This window comes from Hetaerina americana, unplaced genomic scaffold (genome assembly GCF_022747635.1).
Source record: "Hetaerina americana unplaced genomic scaffold, ioHetAmer1.1.p SCAF_4, whole genome shotgun sequence".
NCBI lineage: Eukaryota > Metazoa > Arthropoda > Insecta > Odonata > Calopterygidae > Hetaerina > Hetaerina americana.
Genome location: NW_027286985.1, coordinates 95946150 through 95971507, shown reverse-complemented (window position 1 = coordinate 95971507; position 25358 = coordinate 95946150). Strand labels below are relative to the sequence as shown.

At 40.8% G+C, this 25358-nt stretch overlaps 1 protein-coding gene across 3 annotated transcripts in view; it reads right to left on the bottom strand.

The window, feature by feature from the left end:
* LOC139692589 (scoloptoxin SSD14-like) overlaps positions 1 to 25358 on the bottom strand; it is a 79358-nt gene that overhangs the window by 24831 nt on the left and 29169 nt on the right. The window contains exons 3-5 of one of the 3 annotated variants that reach the window (XM_071590855.1): positions 23026 to 23204; positions 16842 to 17069; positions 2968 to 3188 (exon numbers count right to left, since the gene is read on the bottom strand). In XM_071590855.1, the coding sequence (XP_071446956.1) occupies positions 2968 to 3188; positions 16842 to 17069; positions 23026 to 23204 (628 nt within the window). Of the gene's footprint in view, positions 1 to 2967; positions 3189 to 16841; positions 17070 to 19257; positions 19550 to 23025; positions 23205 to 25358 lie in introns of those variants that run through there. The other 2 variants (XM_071590857.1, XM_071590856.1) reach the window with 2 other exon arrangements.

The following is a 25358-nucleotide window of genomic DNA, read 5'->3' as shown; positions in this document are numbered from 1 at the left end:
TGGGAAAGCACCAAATCAGCCTCAGAATAAACCACACGGTTATATTTATACTCCACTGAGAACAAACGTGGCACTCATATTGCCAAAATTTTTTCACCCCCAATTTTGCATGCAAAATGGAAAACACTTTACCTTGTGACATGGATGTGGTCTCTAATCTTTTGAGAACTTTGACTGGTCAATCACTCAAAACCATATTCTGAATTTTAAACGATCAATCATTTCTGAGAAAGTCACTCCTGGATGCCCCGTATGATTTTATCATTTGTGGATGCAAAACCACATTTCTACTCATTCACCCAACGTGCCATCTAACTCGACTTTAAACTCTTGCGGAGTTAAGCCTTTGAAATAAAAGTGTCCAAAAAAATTTTAAATAAAAAAATCAATCATCAAATTAAAGTCAATTTTTTCCAGTCTTCTAAATATGCAAGTTTGTTGCTTCAATTGACTATGAAAATTAAACCATTTGGGGGATATACCTGAAACTTTAAAAGCAGTCCAGTGAAGGATGATGCTTGCTAAAAGCAAACTTTTTTGTTATGGGAATAAACATCTCCTGCATTTATAAGGAATTATTGAATGACACTCGCTTTTCTTCTACAGTACCCAACTCCCTTCCTCACCCATGAAGTTCTCAACAGCCTACATATACTGATAATAATGATACTCGTCCCCATTGTTCTAGCTAATGCTTCTAAATTATATTTCCTACATCATCTTCCTGCTTTATCTTCTTGAATCTGACATTACACTTCATTAGTACTGAATTATGATTTCAAACTGCATCCACTCCCAGGAAACAGCAATATAATCATGTTGTTCCTAAATTGGTGCCTGAACATGATATAGTATAGTATACATGTATCTGTCTGAATCTCCAGTTAGTTTCCATGAATACCTATGCCAACTTTGTTGTTTAAACAAGTGTCCATTAAGTTCTGTCTCCTGCAGGACTCTCTTCCTTTCTCCCCGTGGTCAAGTCTTGTTCCTTCACTGTACCTCACTACCAACTCTTCCTTCTCAAACTGCCGAGTTTCAACCCTCATCACTATCAATTGATTCCTTCAACAATTATGTCTCCTAACCGATGATAAACCCTACTGATTTCGTTGTTCTTTTGATTTCATGGTGGAATATACATCTGAACAATGGCCAAGTTCGTTGTTTCAGCTTTTACTTATACTAATAATATTCTGTTAGTCACTTTCTCAATATTAACTCTGGTTAATCTACCTTTTTGATCAATAATTTTGCCACCTCTAACTGGCTCTCTTCCCTTCTGCCATGTTTTACTCTATTACTATCACTGCTGTAATTCTGCCTATCCTTCCATCTCACCTCACGCAACCTTTTGCCCCGACTGTCCAATCCGCCAAATTGAGAATTGCTCGTACATAAATGCCAAGAGAAGGGCTCTGTGGGATGTAGGGAACTGTGGTGAAACTGACTAGATTATCAGAATACTGATGATGAGTAAAACTCTTTCCTAATACAATTCCTTGCACTCTCCAGTTTTTCATTGGACAAATCAAAGTCATCACTGGGTGTGCAATAGAGTGAATTCTAATCTCACAGTTACTAGGTGGAGAGCAGTCATTTCAAAATGCAGATTGATACAGAAACAGTTTGGGTCCAAAGGCTCTCACACCAAGTTTTCTGATGATTATATGCAGGCCTTGCTATTTGAATAGGCTTTTCTGCACTACATGGAGGTGGGATTGAGACTTTGAATGCATATCAAACTCTAATGCTCAGTAGAGTACTCAGTATCATCATTACTGTAATCCAGAAACACTTCCAAATTAAATTTTTTTCCTTTGTCAGGCACATTGAGCACTAGGAATTAAATCGAGGGCAACTGACTTACTCCAAATGATGCCAGAAATATTAATTCTGAACTACCTGTGATCATGGGAAATGGTGGCAGAGCTTCACATAGGAGAGGAATTAGAATTGGCATTGACAGACACCGGAGTAGGACTCAGCAGAGGGTGCCAAATACATCAGCATCATTGGAAATAGCATCATGTTCCCAGACCAGTGTGGATGATGGACCGTTACATCATCACTTAATTTGGCACTCATTTGAGTACAATCACCATTATCAATTTGAATGTGCAATGAATGGAGGATTATTGGTAGAGGGTGATTCACTAAGTATATTATTAGTTTAGATACATATATCATACTGCTTTGTACTTTTCCTAAGATCAGGAAGATAAAATACCTTATATGCACTACTTTAGTCAGCAGATCTTAATGTCCATGGATGGGTCTGGCAGGCACATCTACTCCCATGTTACACAGACAAAACCTTTTGCATTCTTTAACACTGGCGGCAAGGGGTTTGGGATTTAACCTCCCACAACCTTGGGGGCATAGGGACAGTAGGGTAGTCAGCATCAGTTAACATCAAGAGAAGCATCAGGTCTCCGGTAAATGAGGGAGGTGGTTGGGGGCCACTGGGTGACCATATATGTGGATGCTAAATCCTGCACCCTGCGGTGTGAAAATTCCATGTTATAAGAGGGTGAACAACTAAGGGTGGGCTTGACCCCTTCTCTGCTCACACAGGGACCTGACCACATTTTGCCTGACCATTACTCTCTGAATTAGCCTTCACAGAATGTTTCATTGAATAACTCCCAGGTTTGCACAACTGCCCTTCAAATTTAATTAAATTTTAATTGAGGAACCACACCAGAACAGTACCAATATAGTTTTTGAAGGATCACTAGAAACTGTACTTGAGTAGCCAAGAGGTCGCGACTCCAAAGATGTTTTAATAAAATTGCATGCATATTTAACTATTCTGACTCTTGAAATATGCTACCGATATCAAAGCTGTCATAAATATAAAGATACAGACAAAGAGTGTATTACAATTCACACGAGCAATTGAGTTCCTGCTTTAATTTCATGGTTAGGCTAAAAGAGTTTGACCTCCATTATAGTATTTCTTACCTCTCTTTGATAAAGTTGGATTGCCACCAAATAAGTGCTCATTGACTGCAGCCGGTGCTGTTTCACGGGCATCAAGTGTGTATGACTTCATTTGAGACTGACTGTGCACAATCATGAAGAACCCACCCCCAAGCCCCATGCTTTGACAGTTGACTATGCCATTGCAGAGCATGGATGCCACTGCAGCATCAACAGCAGATCCATTTATTGCAAGGATATCCCTGGATACACAAAAAATCATCCATTTTGGATCATAAGTATTTAAAGTTGGCAGAAACAACTTATTGGCTCATGCTTTTAAGTGAAAATATCTAAACAGAATATATGAAATTACATGCAGGTTTTGAGCTTTGCTAAGGAATATTTATCAAAAAAATTAGTCATCCTCATGATCATGGAAAATGAATACACTTTGGAACTGCTTAGACCATCATTTTGGACAACATACATTTTCTCCTAACTATAAGTATGTCGTGGTTTGATGAAGTCAATCCAGGGCTCAGACAATTGGGTCAATTCATGAGTTGATGTCCAGACAGAATAAAAGGCAGTTTCAACTAATTCCTGTTGACCTCATCTTTTCACCTATAAGGTTTCTCAGCCTTTGGTGAATTCTCTGAACGAAGAGGGAATATGATTGGTTATCTTAAATTAACTATTGCTTACTAGGAATTTGTTTTTGAAACATTTAAGTAATAAAAATACTACAAGTGAGGAGATTAGATGATCATATTAACCACATGCTTTTCCAAATTGATTTAAAAAAATACTGAAATGGTCTATTAAGAGGTGAGAATCCACAGTCCTATTTATCTAATCCATCAAATTTTCTGGTAGTTAGAATTATTATGGTAGTAGAAATTTTTTTTACAAAATGGACACTATTTCTCCAACCCGATGGCTGGAAATAATACCTGGTTTATTTGTATCACTGATATGCTATTGATTTTGTACAGTATATAGGTGGGAGAAGCTACCAGCTGTTTACAACATGTTGTCGGAGAGTAATTTCAACCAAGTTGAGGAGATATCGAAATTTTTGCAAAGTTGTCGGAAGAACAAAAAAATGGACACCCTACCCATAAATGTGATGTTGGGTGCAGCAGAAATGCATGTCAGGTTAGACAACTATTTTGATCACCCACAATCCAATCAGTAGTAATTACTGAACCATTCCATTCCAGTGATTCATGTGAAGGTTTCAGATATTTTATAAAATTCTGAGTAACCTCAATTGGCTGCTGTGAATTGTGCTTGAATACAACATAAACATGTTTAGCCATAACAGTAATTTTTCACGATTATTGTCTAATTTAAAACAACGCTTTAGAATATAGCATTACAAGAGATTTTCCTAACTTTGAATGACATATAAAGATCTCCTTTCACTGATGACCAAAGGAAACTTTCTCCCTGTGGAGAGGAGTTAATGAAAATGCTTGCTCACACAACCATAACATTTAAAATTGCTGAAGTTTGCTCATTATTGTCCTTAACTTCGTTTTCAAAGCTATACACAAGATCATTGCATATAGCAAACAAATTTTCAATGATTCTGAGGGAAATAAATGAAGAGGAATGTTGCGGAGGAAACTTAGAACTTAAAAAAAACACTCGTCATAATTAACTCCCCCTTTTAAAGCCCTCACTTCCTGCATGTTCACTTACAGTTAAAATATAATAGGTTAAAATTTCTAAAGACATTTTATTGTTTAGATTTTTACACGACAACCGATTTTATAGCTTTAAAATATAACATTACAACTATGTGCTCTGATCACAGCCATGAGCTTCAGTAAATTTTCGGGCAAGCTTGGATAGTGAACCCAGGATCTTCTCTGTGAAATGTTGATAGGGGATCACTTTCCATTTATTTTTAAGGCAATCTATAAGTTGTCTAATTACTATTTATTTTATAATTTGCAGAAAAGGGCACGTTGATAGTTGATATCGTTCGGTAAGAGTATTTGCTAGTGACATGCTGCCCTTTTGAGAATTATTCTCGGTGACAATGGAGATAGCAAAAGGTTTAAGTTCGACACGCAAACGGAACGACTTCACAATATCAATAAACCCACTGGCACGCGCAGTAAGTAACTTATTAGTGGCAAACTCGAAGTGGTAAAATGTTTCCAACAAAAAAAAATCTGAAGGATATTTTCCTCTGTTCTTAATGGATGGACTATATATTCATCTTTTACTCTTTAATCTACCCTATTTCTCAACGAATTGATAGCAAAAACGTTCAATAATAATATTTTTGGAGGTGGATACCAGATAACAAACATTGCGTTGAATTAAAACACAGGAAAATCTACCTAGATGTTAAGCATTTAAGATAGTGAAATGAAAATCAAAAGTTCATTAATTTATTCATGGTTGAGATGCTTCTACACCTGTGCAAGGTCACCCGCGTGGAGTCAGAAACCTTTTCTATATAATATACCATTTTTACAAGAGTCAGCAGAAGTACTTGGAAAGGGTAATAAGAACTTCCAATGATCTACTGCATTGAAGACCTGGTGGCCCATGCTCTCTACCTTTTCCTGACCCCATCCACAAGGGATATCATTCCCATGACCGTAACTTGTTTGAGGACTAATGGTGAGGTTGCTTGCCATACATTCGATGACATAATTGCCTGAAAATGGGGACGCAAGAAGTATTTACAAGGGGGTGTCAAGAGATAAAAATATGGAGAAAGCAAATTATATTAGTTTTTCAGCATTAAGGTATTGCATGGTACAAGATCGATGAAGGGCAATGCATAATAGGCCAGAAAATGACTTGGAAGAAATCATGTCCGTAATACTGCATGACAGTAAACATTACCTGACATTTACAAAAAAATACAATGGAACTTCATATTTAATGTTTTAAATTGTTACTTATCGGTTCATAGTGAGGTTACTTCATTACAAGAGCATGGCAATGACGAATAGAACCTTACTCATATACTAAACTACGCGTTGATGACTCCTTAATAACATACTTAAAATAAATCCTTTAGCTTGAGAGACGAAGTTTAGGAAAATAGAACGTTTTCGGATACGACATGCAAGTACAAATATTTTTTAAAATTAATGGAGTCCGTAAACTATCCATGTTTTTTCCGCATTTCGTGCACATCGTATTTCCAAGAAAAATATCGAAGAGTTCTTATATGTCGTACAAACTATTGCAACACATTGAGCTAGTCTGTTGTTGAGAAAGTGAACAATTCACATCTTCTCCCCTCCCAGCCGCAGGCCATCAATGGCATCCTGCCTATGAATGTTGCACACACGCGTCGAGCCCCTGAACCCAGCTGAGCTAATATTTCTATTAAAAACCAAAGTTGTTAACCCCAAAGTTGGCGTTTTTGGAGGAGCTTTGGGGTACTCCAAAGCTTAAAACCAAGATATTTAGGGTTACACTGTAGGCGTAGGTGTTTTTTCGTTCCTTTTTAACACTGATATTTCAATTTCTGCTGAAAAAAGAAACTGAAATCAGTTCTGAGTACCTGTTTGTACGAGGGACTATACAGCTCCACCAAAAAATACCAACCTTGGGGTCAACCAAAATATACACCTCAGCTAGCAGAAGCCTTTTATAGAGTCACATAGATAATTTTCCTAAGCGTATAAAATCTAGCGAGCAGTAATTAGAGTGGCTTCTTCGATTGGCACCTATTTTGAATGAATTTCCAAAATACTCCAAAACCTCAACAAAAACCGGTAGTGGTGTCCAAGAGGATAAACAAATATAAACTTTAACCATGTATAGAAAATCAAGCACCTTGAAATAAGTTGGCGCATAGAATTGATACGAAAAATAACTTGATTGAGGATTTGCAATAAAAAGGAATATTAATTATAGGTTGAACGTACGTTATGTGTAGCAATTGCTGTTACCATGCTAAACCTTCGCAATGCCAAATATTGCCGTGACTGGAACAATCTGGACCTTATGATAATCCCATTGTGTAACGACGACTTATCTTGATCTTTTTCGTAAGAATGCAACATTCCGTTAAACTCTCACGGAACTTCCTTGTCCGCTCACGTTTCATTGGGAATTAATACTCATTATAAAATTTATCATCTCTTCTTTGAGTTGAAAGTCCTTCAAAACAAATATCACGTAAGCCACCATACTATAGTATTTTGGATTAACTCCGGGGATAACTGGTGTTAAAAGGAGTACACAGTATGATGAATTGGTTTTTAACATTTTATTAGCATAAACTTGCTTCCAACAGAATTCTCAAAATTCAGATCACCTTATTCGGTACTCAATTACCTATATAAAAATTTAAAGCCAAAGTGGAAGCTGACGGTACAACATTCTTCAGAGGAATGAAATGAATTTAAACATTATGAGTATTAGTAACACAAAGGTTACCGAAAGCTGCTTTTTTTCTAACTTTTGCGTAAGAAATCAATTTCGGCCACCCTCTCACAGCAGGCGTCAACCCATTAAGAACAACAAAAATTATGAGCTCATCGCCATTTTAACAGGCTCAAACCTTTTTCAACACTCGGTAGTCCGTAACATAAATCGCAAATGCCACTAAGCAATAATGGCTACTCCACTCGGTCCAAATCACAGATCCTCAAGGTCGCCGCGACACTTTAATTCTTGACTTTCGTAGCCTCGGCTTTCTTATTTTGTTCGGTATTTTGAAGCTTGGTAACAATCTTCCTTGAATGTCCACTGGGGTCGAAATGGTTGGTATGCTCACTAGCTTCCTTCTTCGTCCTCTGCTTTCCGCTATGACCTGAGTAGATGTGCTTGTCGTATTCAAAATTGTAGTGCTCGTACTCGTCAAAATGGCTCTCCGACATGTTGAATGAAAACACTCTCAAGTACAAACAAAACACAGTAGTTGTTCGACAGAACACGGATATTTCGGAACACCTCTGAACCTTCTGCTCTCCCCGCAACGAATAAGCTCGTGGCGGAACTGCGGCGGTTTTAGTATTCCCGAGGACAGCTGCGCAGTAGTCCCGGCTTTCCCTTTTCACGCATGTGGATAGCAAGGAGGTGACGGAGATCAGCAAACGCGCCGTTACGGATTACCCGTTGTTTGAAGACAAAGAGGAAAGCACAAATTGTATTACAGATAAAGGTGTAAACAAAATACCATTCATCATTACAAACTAAATTAACAATTAACTACAATTACAGTTGACAAAAAATCATGAAATACGTGCCCAACATATAACTCACAATATAATCTCTTCGATACTTTCTTACTCTTGCTAAAAATATAACACAATCCCGTAAACATAAACATTGCCATAGAAATCCGGTGCAACAATTTAAACAGATGTATTGAAAAACAAGTTATTCAAATTTTCTACGTCGGAAGCAATTGTTTGCTACTTTGCCCATCTTCATCCAAAACTCTTCCTACATGCGTGGTCTGTTCTAATTGGTCTAATTTGTGCCCTAAAACTTTCAACACCAGATTTCATCTTCTTTAAAAATGTTTAGTTTGCTTTATAGCGTTATCGTTTCTTCAGCAGTGGCGCAGCTGGAATGTCGTCCGGGGCGGTCCTTGAACTGACCACCCCTCACGAAAAAAAGCTCAAGAGTGAGTTTGAAATATGATTGGCTTCATATTAGTTTTTCAAACTTAGGTTTTATCCACAAATCCTTAGTGACAATGCAATATTTAACATTTGTGAATCAGAACTGCTTTTGCCCTTAGGTGAAACGTTTCTTTGGCATATACGAATAATTAAGAATGGCGTTCTAGTGTTTAAGAGAAAGGAAAAATTAATTATTGAATAAGTGTAAAGATCAGAACAATATTTAATTCTAAATTGAAAAATATTTTCCGAAGTTAATTTTATTACGAAATCGCATGTGACATCATCGATGTGTATGTCCTCCGCAATTTCTGACGTAAAAGAGGTCGACCGATAGTTGAGAATTGGCGACCGTGGAGTCTTCGACGCAACACGCCATGGAAGCTTCGAATTCGCTTTCACAGCACCTACTTAAAAGAAAAACTTTTTATCCGGTGCTCAGTGAACCATTATTTTCGTCATCCCACAAAAGTGACGCCAGGCTCTTGAGAGTCTCACACCTGCCGGTTTCCTATGATTAATTTCTATTCCATACTTATAACACTCCCATACTCTCAGTAATAATTGCGTTCCCTTGGCTGAATAGCTAAAGCTTGATAATTAGCGTTCAGTTCCATAGCTTAATTCCCCAAGCAATATTCCTTTCACCAACTCTTCGCTACGTAATATAATAATGATAATCGACATTCACTCTTTGTTTATGAGCATACATAAATGAAACTCTAGACAAAATAGTAAAATCAGGCACAGCAGAAGAGATTTATCATTATTTTGGGGTTGCCATTCTTGATTACAGCAATTTTCGTTCGGCAGTAAGCATAGTTGCAAATAAACAATAAAATTAGGCATACTTACAATAACAGAAAAAAGTGGTCCCTCATGCAATAGTGAAATTCATGTCATGTGAAATCAATTGCACGAACAAATAAATCAGAAAATACAATAAAAGCTAGACAAAAAAGAAAATAGCTTGAAATAACAACTTTCACTCACAAAAATTGACTAGGTCAAATTTCTTTTTAAAATTGTACAATATTGTTAAATAAATCTATTGCGAAATATTTCCACACCTTTCCGTACAAAGATCAATATTAAATTTCTGCAAAATCTCTTTATTTTCAGAGGACATATCAGCAAGTAACTGAACAACAAGTTTGGATGCAATGTTCAAAGGGGGTGTGTACATGTATGGCCTCGAAATTACAATGACACGGTAGGTTCTTACGTCAGTTGTAAACAAATAAGGCTTACTTCTGTGTCCTACGCGATCGTATAAAACCAAACACATTGTATGAAAGTACATGCATATGCCTGAGCGGTAAAATGCTCAGTTCAGCTCAAGGATCAACGAACGGGAAGGGAGATTCAATTCTAGCTGTTCGCAAAATGACCCATAGGGTTTTATTCGCAGCCGCAATAAGCGGCTCAAGGTTCTGTAGCATAGATACCACCCAGACGAGTCAAACCATAAAGAATTCTTGAATTGAAAAAAGCAAAAAAATATAAATTACCACAGCGGCTGGATTAGTTACTCTAAAGGTGAAAAAGACCTCTGTTTTTGGAAATGAGATTTGGTGGGCGAGTTGTCCAGGCCATCGAAACCCTTCTAACTAACACTTAAACGAATCAAATTTGCTCTACGATATAGTGTTTACCTAAAATTAAGCCCAAATATTTGATGTGGTTCAATTGGTCTATTTTAAACCATTATCAAACAAATTACCAGGAGCATTTGTTTAGCGAAAAAATCTATTGAAATAGTAAAATATGAAATTGACAAAACTTTCAGGCTGGATATAAGGTTGTTTTTGTACTAAGTACGATATTATTTCCCGAAAACCAAAATTTAAGCCTGTCGAGAGCACTTAACTTAACACGAGGATGGAATAGGAAAAATATAGGATTGATGGATGGAATGAAAGCAGGAAGGATGTATGCGGAATTTATTTATTCTTTTTTATGTTCCCTGCAAGCCACCATTAGGGTGTGTGGCAGGGGTTGAATACACACCTGGATAATTTCACTCGAACATGACCCTACCGCGGTCGGACGATGTTATTCTAATCCCTTATCGTTCGTGGAAATATAACAACTTAAATCTATCTTTTCTATTGAAATGATTTCGCTGTTTCCGATGCAGTAGGCGTTCAGGGGGTATATCTCTTTAAAAAATATATGAATACGCACTTTTTAAAGTTTATATCTAATTGCCTGGTAGTAGTAGTTTTGAGGGGAGGCGACCGACAGCTAAGGTCATTTGCGCCATAGGGGAAGGACAGGAAAGGATGAAGGGTGGAGAGAAACCCGGCGTCGGCATTAGCCTACTCTTTACGAAAGGCGCCAAGGGGTCCGCAGTTTAACGTCCCGTCCCACAGACGGCGCACTCACTCAAAGTTCTCTCCACAAAGCACCTCAAGTAGGGATCGAGATACCTCTGAAAAATATTCAACACCGCCGGGATTTGAACCCGCGCCCTCTGGGTGGGAAGCCAATTGCCTGGTAGTAGTTTTGAGGGGAGGCGACCGACAGCTAAGGTCATTTGCGCCATAGGGGATGGACAGGAAAGGATGAAGGGTGGAGAGAAACCCGGCGTCGGCATTAGCCTACTCTTTACGAAAGGCGCCAAGGGGTCCGCAGCTTAACGTCCCATCCGACGGACGCCGTACTCACTCAAAGTGCCCTCCACAAAGCACCTCAAGTAGGGATCGAGATACCTCTGAAAAATATTCAACACCGCCGGGATTTGAACCCGCGCCCTCAGGGTGGGAAGCCAGTACGTTAGCCCCCGCACCATCTCGATCCCCTAATTGCCTGGTGTCGCACCAGCGTTGAATGGCATTAAGGTCATCTGAAAAAGCTGCTGTGTCCTCAGGATCATGGATATCACGGTAAATCCCTGCATCGTCGGCAAATAAACGTATCTTACTAGTGACTACGGAGTCGGTGTAGAGTAGGAATAAAAGGGCAACGTAGAGTAGGAATAAAAGAGGTCTGATAACAATACCCTAGTGAACACCTGAAGTAACTTTTACTGTATTTGAGCTAACTCCATCTATCACTACTATATGTACTCGACCACTCAAAAAGTCTTGTTTCCAGCCCCGGATATTTTTATCTCTGCCATATGCTTCTAGCTTTGCGAGTAGTTTACTCCGAGGTACTTCGTCGAATTAAAGAGGGGCTTATTGTCATAGAGTTGGATGTCAGGTTGTGTCTCTTTAAGTGAGGCAAGGAAATGTATCTCTGTATAGCCTGTGTCCATCCAAAACCTAAACTAAACAGTAGACTACCTATGATAACAACATTTTAACGGTACCCCATGGATTTCCATCCATTTTCTACAAACGTTTAGTTCGTTGTCTTGTATAAAATATTCGTATTTTCATGTTTGTAGGATTGGATTTAATATATCGCGAAAAATGTGGGAACATTGACTCTAAAAATCAGCCATGATTGCACAATACACGGACAATAATGCTATGGCTGCCGGCTGATTGTGTGTATAATTTTCCTAGCGAAATCATTTCCGCTGTTTATATATACATGAACATAAATAAAACTCCTCCTGCGTGTGTATGTATGTATATATATATATATATAATACCCACACAGTTTATATATATATATATATATATATATATATATATATATATATATATATATATATATATATATATATATATATATATATATATATAGTTCCAGTTCCTTATATATATAGGCCAGTTCCTTTCCCTGCGCCGGTTATGGTTTCCCAGGAAGACCTGGTACCCGAAAAATCACATCAGCTTTGATATATATATATATATATAGACATTATATATATATATATATATGTATGAACTATGTGGGTATTATATATATATGTATTTTATATAATACCCACATAGTTCATATATATATATATATATATATATATATGAAAAAATCACATCAGCTTATATATATATATATATATATATATATATATATATATGAAAAAATCACATCAGCTTATATATATATATATATATATATATATATATATATATATATATATATATATATATATATAAAGCTGATGTGATTTTTCGGGTACCAGGTCTTCCTGGGAAACCATAACCGGCGCAGGGAAAGGAACTGCCCCCCCCTACCCTGATGTGTGAATTTTCACACGCCGTATAGGGCTTAGTACTGGGTGATCTCTACCATCACCTACTAAACCGACCTTCGGGCTGATTACTGTGTTTATGGTTTATTTATATAAACTAGATCTATCGAAAGCGATTTTAAAGATACATTGCGACCTGCGTTAACAAAATCCTTCGTTTAAATTTCATAAATTCTACCCAATGCATTCATTGTTCAGTCGTAACGCACCTACAGAATTCATTGGTAAGAACTTCACATTGTAAGGGTGTTGCCAAATTTTCGGCAATTCTCGCCAATTACTATCGTTATAGTGAAGGAATTTAGTTTGTTGTGACGTGCATTAATTTATATTCATCCAGTGAAATCAACTCTTTCCGAACCTCGACTACCTTAACAGAAAGTGCTACAAAACATTTTCGCAAACCCACGCAAGTTTCGTGAAGGTCGGTGGAATGAAAAAGTCAGGCTAACAATGACTGACACGTTTTGTGTAGCGTCCGCGCATGCGCATTTAAGCTGCACTCTTTGGTGAACAAGCAACATCGTGATGCGGTCAATAGATGGAAGATAGTTATATTTCCATTTAAAAAATATGAAATTACGATGAGCTCAAGGGAACGTATCTTTCAGTGTCTGCAAAAATTATCACAGCTGAGTTGACGATATTTTAAAATGTGCTTGCATGCAATGTTATCAACCGTTATCATGTGTCAAGATGATTTACTTCTCTACCGATCAGGCCACAGTGTTGGGTCCAACCAGACATAACAACATCAACTCCGTGGTTAATGGAAAGATACGTTTATTTGCCGACGATGCAGTAGTTTACAGAGATATCTCTAGTCCTGAAAATAAGTAGCTTTATCAGGTGACCGAAATAATATACAACGCTGTTGCGACACTTGGAAATTAGAATTAAACTTAAAAAAAGTACGTCGTGGCAAATTTTTTAAGGAATAAAGCAATGCCCTCCAGAACGCCTTCTGCATCTGGAACACCGAAATGGAATATGTAGACTCAATTAAATACCCAGGCCTCTCACTCACAACCTCTCCTGGCTGAAATATAAAATATGTGGACAAGATAACAAAAAATTAGGATTTCTAAGAATAGTGCTGAGTAAATGAGATGTAAAAGTCAAAGAGAAATGTTATCTTTCACTGGTTAGACCTCATTCAGCATATGCCACTTGTAAAAATGGGATCCTCACGAAGTTGGATTACTTGGCGAATTGGATCGCGTGCAGCGTAGATGAGCTAGATTTATAAAATATTGTTATGATAAACTTGGTAGCGTATCCAAAATATTAGAGCAGCTTGGCTGGGAATCACTCACGGAGCGAAGGTTAAATTACAGATCGAATCTCTTGCATGAATTGGAAGGGAGTCTCTATAGCAGTGATATTGAAAACGTATTATTCCCCATCGGGTTACGGTAGGAGAGATCATGTCAATAACATGAGAGAGATTAAGTGCATAACAGACACATTTAAGATGTTATTTTATTTTTTTTTTTCCACGATCGATAAAGAATCAGAATAACATTGTCCAACCACAATAGGGTCATGTCCAACCACAATAGGGTCATATTCGGGTCAAAATTAGTGTGGTGTGTATTCACCCCCTTCCGCACCCTAGCGGTGGATTGCAGGGTACTAAAATATCAAATGACGTTGTCCGACCGCGTTAGGGGCAAAAGGTTTTTTGGTCAAAAGATGTCTGGTATATAATCACACCCTGCCGCACACCTTATCCGTGGCTTGCAAGGTGTTCATTAATAATAGTAATAATAATAATAAAACTTGCGGCACACGCCTCCTAGATTACTCTTCAAATATGATATTATTCCAAGTACTAAAATACAGTGTCAGTCAAATTTATCCATCTCAAATTTATTTTAATCCATTTACATTATGTTTCCAAAAACATGCCTACTATACCACTCCACCATAAGAGCCAACAATATGCCCCAAGGGCATTCCAATAGACCATGGGAGAAAAGCAGTCTGGTTGTACTTTGAACGGCCATATTCCCATGAATAGCCAATGGAAAAGTTCCTTGTTCGTTGTCGACAGAGGCGAATCCCAATTATAATTGGGGATGAATTATACCTGAACCAATAGAATCTCAAAAAGTAGGGTAAACACGGCGTGACGCCACAGTTGAGAGCTGAAGCGTCTTCGAATTATGACCCTCTCATTGTTCTCTCCTGAAGTAAGAATATCATGAACAAAAAGCACAAGTTGTCTCTCGCAGGGTCTATACTTTCGGAAATCATGCTGGTATTTCATTAATAATAATGAAAATACTATAGGTTGTGTAAAACTATTTTATCAATCTAAGAAAATTAGAAACGGCTTTAAACTACCATCTAAATGACCACTGTTAAACCTCTTGTTGATTGATAAGAATAATGACACAAAATGTCACTAAATAAATCTGAATATTAAATGTAATAATACTAATATTATTACAAATATTTTAATTCTCGAATAGGAGACAAATTGGAAGTCTCCTTACTCCTCCCCATTTCTTGGTCTTACAAATTGTAAAACATTTCCCTGCGTTGAACGCCAGAATAATACCGCATCATTTTCCAGCGGCAAACGTGCGTCGACCGAACTGAGCTGCCAGCTTCTGTTTCGATAGAGTTTGCCGTGAAGGGAAGAGGGGGGGATTTAGAACGAAGGTTAAACGAGAAACAGAGAAGCATGGCCCGCAGCACCCACGACCGAATCGGCCGGAGATGTCAGCCGAGGTGCTTTTAGAGACGGAGTGGGGTGTGGATTAGTTGGATGAGAGGTGGGCGTGGCATGTGATCCGAATCAAATTGCTTGTCTAGTAGACAATTAAAAAAAAATACTGAGCCGGGTCATTGTGAAGACGGGAGTCGGATAGTGTCGCTCGAGAAACCGAGGACTACGACAAATTGGTGTGTCCGAGCGGAAAGAAGTAAAAATTTCTAGTGTATCGGTGCAGGGAAAATATGAACTTAAAAGCAAAGAACGACTTACTATATACCGAATTCACATTTTCTTCCAGGAGGAAACAGGTATCATTGAAAACAACCGTAACGTTAACAATCCCCGTGACTGGTTGTGTTTCTGTGATACGTACTGGCTGTGCTGTGATGTGCGTCGTCGAGCTTTCCACTCAAGAATGTACCCTGCAAGCCATTGCTTGGGTGCGTGGCAGGGGGTGAATTAACGCCAGACTAATTTTTACTCAAACATGACCCTACCGCGGTTGGACAATGTTATTATGATCCCTTATCGTTTGTGGAAAAAATGACATCTTAAATCTATCTTATTTACTCTTAATCTCTCTAATTTTATTGGCATGATCGTACCGTCGTTGCGGAATGAGAACATAAGCAAAGTGCAGTAGAGGTCCAGGTTTTTCTAATCCAAAGTCTCATAATGCCGAGCGTTTATCAGTATATATTTTAGAAGAGCTAAGCATAATTCTGTGGGCGATTGTGAAAAATTATTCGCTCAACCTTAAGTTTATGAATATATGAATGCTCCGAAGGAATTACTTTAATGAACTAAAAGAATATTTTCAGAAAGTGCAGAATTATCAAACACGCCAAGCAGCATCGGGACTTTCGGTGGCTAATGAATGACCAAGATTGGATTTATTGACCCAGCTCTTTTGATGCAGTAATGATAAGACCCCATTTAATTATATGATCAGCAGCAATGTCCTTATTCTGATTCTACCACAGTTGATTCATATGTGGAAGATTTCCATAAAGCAGTTTCGACCATTAGCAGTCAAGACACCTTTGAAGTAAAGGAAACACTAAAAGAAAGAGAAGTGCCGGATATCGTACTCTTTTTGCCAAATAAGTCTGTGTTGCGATTTTCTTTCAAGCAAAAGAAAGGTTTAAAGTTTATGGTGCACCCGTCTGCCGTGAGGCTGCTTTATTCCGTAATACTTCCTAAGTACCCCCATGACTTTCCGTCGGCTACACTCGAGGAAACTGTTGAAGTTTATCCTGTACTTAACAAAGGGTGATTAAAGACAGGCTCTCTATGAAAGAGAAGAATTCTAGCATGTGTCGGGAACTCGCACACTTGCTATGGTAACTCTGTATCCATCAATATGCTCCGATAAGTTATATTTATCAGGCGATAAAGCAGGTTATTCGACCTCGGGACTCACCTGCCCACGTCCGAACAGGGCCTTCCATCGGAGCACACGGCAAACCTGGCGAACACCCTCTCGACGGATGGTGAGGGCGGCAGGGGCAGCTCAGGGTTGGGCGGAACGAGAGGCGCTTGTCGGCCGTCATCTGAGTCTCCCCTCAGCGCCACTAGGTAGACGGCGGCTGCCAGCAGCGTGCAAGCAATTGCCCCATACAGCACCAGTCTCCTCCAGGGGTGCGCCGACCTGCGGCAAAGGAAGAACGCGCGTTTGGATGGCCACGACTGTAATTCTGCGGGTGTCTCCTCGAGAGGTCATTCTGCGACGCTAATTTACCCTCGCGTCTAGAAGCGCTAAGTGCTCCCACACGCGACTTGAAGAATAGCCGCTAGAAGCGTGGCTACGGCTAGGCAGGAGGGTTTATAGTTTAACATTATTGATCAGGGCTCTCCCCATGCAATACAACCTAGACGCGGTGGAAAAACTTGTGAATTCTGATGACCTCTAAAACTCTGCTGACAAGAGCACATAAGGTCTTTCCCAAAAAATAAGTAGAATATATCAGGAAAAAATATTGCTGATCAAAGTAAAAATTACTTGTGCATTAGTAGGCCAATAAGCTTCCTGGAAGGCGCCCACGGGAACCTTGTTGAGGCACCTTGTCACGGCCTCGTTGAATTTAAATAGTGTTCCAATATGATTGCATATCAAGCTCCTTTTTCAAGAAGTTCTCTTGGGTTTCCCACCGGGTCAGGTTGCAGTACACCGACGTTTCGATGGCTGACTCTGCCATCGTCTTGTGCACTTCACTTCACCCTAAAGAAGATGGCAGAGTCAGCCATCGAAACGTCGGTGTACTGCAACCTGACCCGGTGGGAAACCCGAGAGAACTTCTTGAATACCATACGCCGGGAAAACCTGAGATCCTTCAAAGCTCCTTTTTATTATTCAGTACAAAAAGAAGTACTGCGCTGTCTCATCTAGGCTGTAGGGACCAAGAGATCTCGCGAACTTGTTACACGAGTAGCCTTCTAAGCTTCCGACAGAACCTCTGGGACCATGTTAGCGTACACCTTTCTCTCATGGCTGAATTTCTGTAAGAATGCGACACGCTGTGGTTTTCGGAATATTGCCATCTTCTGCGAACACTATGAAAATCAGGCGACAATCGGAATTTTTATTTCTTATGTTACTATCCTGCAAGTCACTGCTAGGGTGGGTGGCAGGGGGTGAATACGCACCAGATTAATTTTGACCCGAATATGACCCTTCTGCGGTCGGGAATTGAGGGTCTCTCACGTTTTGCACATTTTTGTCACTCTACGTCGTTGACGGAGGTCCAGGGCTTTTCTCGTCGTGAACCTCCTCTCTAACCTGTAAGATGCTAAGCCAATAGCCAACATTTATTGTTTTAGTGTTCTACTCTACCGATATTTCGGTCAACTAGGTGGCCATCAACAAGAGTGAGAGTTTGACCGCGGGTAAGGCAACAACAGTAACGATGTACTGACCGTGGCTAAGTGAACTCACTTCGTTACTGTACTCCTCCCCGCAGTCAAACTTTCCTCTCCCCCCGGAACATCTTGTGCCAGCAGAAAACCATTCCTTGGGACAATGCTTCATCTCCGTAAGAATCGTGAACCATGGTCATGGTTTCCGATACCAGATTTTGTGAGCTTAACACAACATTTTATCTTGTATTGTTTCTTCATAGAACGTGACATTGTGAAATCGTGACGCGACCCTCGAACAGGGGTTCAGCCTAGCAACGATCTACGAGCTGTAACGACTCGCAAGTAACTGACGCGGGTCGCGTAGCTTTCCCAAGATCAACCACCACCTTTCCCACCACAAATCGCCCCATTTCAGCCGGGTATGCAAGTAAAAATAATTCAACTTATTTTTGGGGCAGACCCTGTATGATATTTGCTCATGGTAGGGTCATCCATGCCAGGTAGGACGAAGGTTAGGAACGAGAGCTAGCCGGCGCAGCACCTGCTCTTCATTGAGGTGACTGCAAATGCGTCCGACCGCATTGTGGCGGTCATTTGAGTGGTAATGTCATAATGAAAACACACACTACTGAGAACTTCCTCAGAGTAATCTCGGATGAGCTTATGGTACTTGATGGATATTTCGGGGCGCGATTCTAAGCGAGGGCTGGGATGGTCCCCGAAGCCTTACCGGCGTGCTGAGCACAGCATCCCCCTCAACCCCCCCGCACCCACCGCCAGGTTACACAAAGGCTCACCCGCACCCAGTCCCTCGCCCTCTGGACTCACGCACCCCTTTCTAATTGCATGTATTGACATCATCCTTCACGACTCTAAGCAGGTCCTCAGCAGTCGGGTGCCTTATTTTCTTCCCATATTAGCCTCTAAATGGGAGTGTGATTGTCGAACAAAGTATGACCACTTCACACGTAACTCCTTACCTCAACCTCACCATAATTTCGCTCTTTCGTTGCCAGCAGATGAGTACATTTCGCGGGCTCTTAGTGGTAAGGCCGGCGGCGGAACGACACGAAGTACATATGCCACGTTGATTACCTCGAGGATGGCATACCCAAGTGCGCCGCGACACGAAAAGGGCAAAGTTCACCGCAGAAATGTCGGGGTAAATCGATCAAAATATTGGACGTCGTGAATAATTTGGAAACTTTGAAAAAATGACGTCAATTGTGCGAAAGCTTAGGCGAACATGTAATTTATTCTAATATCAAGATAAAAATCGCGCATAAATGGAAAGATTTCATCTTCTGGTGTTCTCAGACTCTAGGAGGTCTCATTTATATCATTGGACCTCTCTGGGCTTCGATGATACCGCATACGTAAACCGTAAGTTCAAGAGGAATCCAGGAGAAATAATGTCTTGAAGTGGGTATTTCGCAATTATACCTGTATGTGCATACTTATTTTTCTTCCTGCTGGCAGAAGATTAGAGTGAGTCCACGTTTGAGGGGCTTCTCCGTCACTTCCCAATAACACCGAGAGACGAGCAGCAAAGCAGGGAATACCACCAACGACAGATGATGGTGCTTGCGCAGTTAGGTCGATTCTTCCATTCGTCTTCCCTCACGTCACGGAGGTCTCGCTTAAATTTGTTACGTTTTCGTTTCAATTTCCGCATCCCAAAGCAACTGAAAACCAAATTCCACGTCGTATCTTCTCCAGACTCGAAATAATCGTTCGTCGTCTCGAATTTATGTGCATTTCTGAGTTTGTGTGGATTATTTCGGGACTTTTTTTTACCAGGTGTATGCGGGATTCTTCGTCGTTGGGTGTGAGAGAGTATATGCCGGAGACGGGAGGCGGGTCTGGGTACACATTCTTTCCTCCGACCCATTCGTTTTCGGGCGTACGAGCTTGTTAACGTCTCTGTAAAGAGTGAATTTGGCTAACGTTCACCCTCTTCGCACCGAAGCCCACGAGGGGTTAGGCGGTAGAAGAGATTCCGTAGTCTCAATCTCGCCCCAAAATAAAAACGACTATCTACGAGTATCTATGCGGTATCTATGTATCTTCAGGATGTGGGCATGATAACCAAAAGCCCGTTGGAAAAATAGAGTGATTTCCGGGTTGGAAAATTTTTACCTTTCCCCCCGCTCATCGCTAGGGTGCACCGGGATCACCTCTGGTGATTGGGGTCATCGTCTTGGGGCACCTGCGCGGGACTGACCGTGGGTGCCATCGTGACGGGAGTCGGCCGAGTCGCCTAGCCACAAACCGGGCACCGGGATTTTGAGAATGGGGGCGCTTTCAATCGCCTCCCCCGGGTGGCTGTCGCGGACACCACTTGCCTCCGGCGACTAATTCAATTCCCCACCGTCCCCTTGGGGCTTCCAGGGTGGCGCGTGGAGGGAGAGGAGAGAGAGCTGAAGGCGAGGGGGAATCGGGTCGCATCTCCTCCTCTCGAGCCGACGACAATAAGGGCATCTCGCAAAGGGAGGGAGAGAGCGAAAGAGAAATATTCGCTGACGGTGCTGTCGAGTGAATCGCCCCATCCCGACATGTTTCCTTAGCAACAGGAAATGTCACGTGTCTTCAGACATGACTCTCTTTGAGGGGAGAATTACTACTGGCTAAGTTACAAATGGCTGGCATACACAAATATGCTAAAGGCAGTAAACACCTTTGATTCATAGCGACCGGTTAGTGCACAAAACTCTTCCTCCCACGCTCTCCTAAACCTCCAAGTACTTCTGTGGGAATGTGGTCTACCCCCACATCCTCATTTCATTTCAATTCCTATTCTTTTCCTATGCTTAAGCTTGCTGGCATAATGTCTTTATCATATGGTTCCTCAATGTATTTCTTCCTTCTTTTCTTCATCTTTGTTGGGTCAATTATTATTTTTCCTGACTTCTCTATAATTTTTTGCACGAATTTTTCCTTCTTATTTCCTGAGAGTGCATTCACGTTCTTGTATAACCCACAGCTTTCACCTTTACTCTCTAAAATTAATATATCCTCGCACTGCGTCTTCAAATCACGCTTCTTTCGCTCTACTTGTCTCATTCTAATTTTATTATTAAATAACAAAAAGGTACTTCCTTCCACCTATTTCTGTGTTTGCATTATTCCATTTCTTTCCATCGCCGCTCTTCCTAACCATATCGTCCGTGTTCCATAGTTTTCTTACCATTTTACTATTCCTACATTTCTTTTCTGGCTTTTGGTATCCATTTTTTGATAAGTTTACATTTTCCCTTTGCACGAGTAGTACCCTGCTCCCTTTCCTTGCTTATAATGTCTATATTGACCGCTATTACTTCTTCTTGTCGTCACCGTTAATGATTCTATATTCCATTTCTTAAACGTCTTCCTGGTTACATCTCGAACCGGACTTCTTTCATATATTTTGAATTAGTTGCTACTAAATTATAGTCTGAGTCCGCATCCGCTCTCGGGAAACTGTGATGAGTAATCACGCTATGAGACATCCTTCCAATTTATGCAATAATTTATAATTATTTATTAATCTGTGATTTAATCTTTACTTGATAAGTGATTCACAGCGTAGCTCCTCTAATAACTTGCATACGCTGCTAAGTTTATCACAGCAAAGTTTTAGAAATCTAGCTCCCCTACGCTACATGCGATCCAATTCGGCAATCAGTTCAACTTCGTAAGGATCCCATATACTAGCAGCATATTCTAAATGAGACCTAACCAGCGAAAGATAATAGTCCTCTTTGACCATTTCATCACATTTACCCAGAACCCTTCTAATAAATCCTTTTTTTGTTCGCTTGTCCATGTAGTGTTGGTAATGATTATCCCATGTCTTCTGCAGAACTCAATTGCCTTCTCCATATTGTCATTCCTCGCACCTAAACCGTGATTCACGACCTCATCACCATCTCTTCCTTCGCCTACCATCGCAGTCCGATCCCCCGTATCTATCAAGTATTTTCGTCCCGGATCACCGACGATTATGTACTCTGTTCGTATACCCTATACCCATTTTCTTTCATTATGATTGCTTGGTAGCAGGTATACCTGAACAGTAAGTAAGTTCGTCGGTTCTGCTTTTAACTCTACTAGTAATATTCTATCCGTTGCTTGCTCAATGTTAACAACGCTTTTTCGCATCTTTCTATTAAAATTATCGCCAACCATCGCAGGTTTTTTCTCTTCCACTGAAAATTAATCTGTAACTATTACTCGCGCAATTCGCTCTATCCTATTATCTCACCTCCGGGGCCACCAAGTCCCCACACATACGAGTCACTTGCGGCGCCAATGCCACCTACCAATCGCAAAAAGAGGATTCGCTATTAGAGATTTTTCACTGATTATTTGAATAAATCCAGGGTGATATTACTCTCCAAATTCAACGAATCATTATTCGTTCCTAATTGGTTTAATTTTCTCGAGCTACGATGAGCAAATGCGCGCTCGGGTGGCCGTCATCACGCTGCTTGGGCACCCGATCGATGCTCTTACTCCTTACATTTTCCTTCCGTGTGTCGAATGAGTGGGTTAGCTGCAGCACGGCAACCGGGTAACGAAGAGCACGCGGCTGTTAAGGGGAGAACGATTTGCAAGAATTATAGCCTTTGTCCGTGGAATCAATTAAGAAAAGGGAATCATTGCCGCGCGTCGAAGCGGGCGATTCCGGTCCCCCCGAGGGTCATTCCGGTGTGGCCGCTGGCGGAGTTACTCAAGTCCTCGTGGCGTGACCTCTCACATCTCCTTACCTCACTGAGGTCACCTCGTTGCCAGGACGGCCCTCCCACGGATCCCTGTCTCCAAGCAGCGAAGAGGAGTCGCTGTCGCTGCCGCTGTCACCATAGAAATTGCAGTCGTCACAGCTGCATGTTTTGGAGCATCCCGACGACTGTCTCTGCACGCTCCAGATTCGGTAGGGACTTTGAATCTGTGGGGAAACGGGCGGAAGGTCATTGAGAATGAGCGTCGCTTGGAAAGGCAGTTCGATCTTCGAATGGTCGCCTTCACAGAATATTTAGCGGTGAATGTTCGGGGGGGTTGGGTCACATACCCGTATGGGAGGCTGTTGGATCTGGTGTGGTCCAACGAAGATGGAGACAAAGAAATGGGCACCGTGGATACTGTACGTACAAGCCAAGATTGGGGGCGGCGCAGATTTCTAGCACAATGCTATTTTGGCGTCGCGCTTTGTCCTATAGGCGGTGAGGGACGTGTCTTGGTACAATTTACGAGAGGAGATTCGCCAAGGGGGCTGGAGGGTGTGCGTGCTTTTGTTTTCGGGGGCGATTGGGCTGAGAGTGATGGGGAGGGTTAGGCAAATGTTGATTCGTCGCGGAGGCGACCGCCGATGATCTTATGACTTCTACCAGTTCAAGAGTGTCCATCTTTCAACCTTAAGGAATTACAAGTGACACCTAGGGTGCAAAATCGCATTTGTGGCCATCTTCGTTCATGTATTATTTGTTGCTGCATTGAAGGCTGACACGAAAGGAGAGCCTCAAAGAAGACATATCTGAATCAGACGAAATGAGTTCTCTGCCAAACAGATAGAGGTAATTGAGAGTTTGAGATCATATTTTCAGTGATCAAAAGGAAATTTCCAAAAGCTCCTTTGAATTTCATCTCAGTGGATCCCTTTGAGGGGATGAATACACACCAGACTAATTTTGTACAGAATATATTTACCCCTACCGCGTTCGGGAAATTTTATTCCGATCCCTTATCGTTCCTGGAAATAATGATATCTTAAATCTCTCTTTTCCAAACTTGATCTCTCTAATTTTATCAGCATGATTTTTCCTACAGTAGTACGATGGGGGTAGTAATACATTTTCAACATCACTGCTAAAGAGGCGTTCTTCCAATTTATACAAAGGATTTAATCTGTAATTAAACCTTCGCTTCGTGAGTGATTCCCAGCCTAGCTCCTCTAATATTTTGAATACGCTACTCAGTTTATCATAACAACGTTTTACAAATGTAGGTCCTCTACGCTGCACGCGATCCAATTCGGCAACCAATGTAACTTCGTGAGGATCCCATATACTTGCAGCATATTCTAAATGTGGCCTAACCAGAGAAAGATAGCATTTCTCTTTTACCTTTTTATCACATGTACCCATTACTCTTCTAATACATCGTAATTTTTTGTTAGCTTGTTCAGATATTCCCCTCATATGTTTCACACAGGAGAGTTCGAGGGTGTGGTGTTAATGCCTAAGTATTTAATGTTGACAGTTGCGAAGCAAAAATTGTTCCTTTCGAAATGATCCCGCGAGCTACGTCGACTTTTTCTATTTCCAATCAAAGTGTTGACTAATATGTCACCCATCCACACAGACCGTGAGATAAATCGTCGACCCAAATATCCTGCCACATGCTGATGTTGCCAAGGCTGCTTCAATGATGGGCAAGAATTTATGTTTGTACGTCCCATTCAGGCAATCGGTTTTACAAATACTTTTCCCGACATTCTCTCGAAGAAATCGATCTCATGGGATATTTCCTGCATACTTTGACAAATTGGATTGATAAATTTGGAATATATGACTTGTAAAAAATCAAATTTTCTCTTCACAACTCATTCTTTGTTCTACGAGGGTCATCCGGAAAGTAGTACCCGTTCGTGCCGCATCAAGTGCTGACGGCGCGAGTAGCCGCTGGACGAGGTCAGATAGCTTCAGTGGCTTGTCTGCCTTCTCTGAGCCAAGTTGCGTGACGCTAGCATTGCCTGTGTTGTTTCTGTGATTGTTTACAATGTTTAAAAAAATTGAGAACGCCGCCAGTTGTGAAGTGAGGGCAGTGATTAAATTCCTCAATGCAAGAAACGTTCGCCCATGTGATATTCATCGCCAATTAAAGGAGGTGTATGGAGACAATGTAATGGACGAGTCGTCTGTTCGGCGGTGGTGTCGCAACTTCAACATGGGGAGGGGGAACACACACGACGATGAGCGTTCGGGGAGACCGTCTGTCATTACAGACCAACTGGTGAGCTCAGTTGACGAATTCGTGAGGAACGATCGGCGCGTCACAATTGATGACATCTGTGAGCATTTTCCCAATGTTTCTCGAACAATTG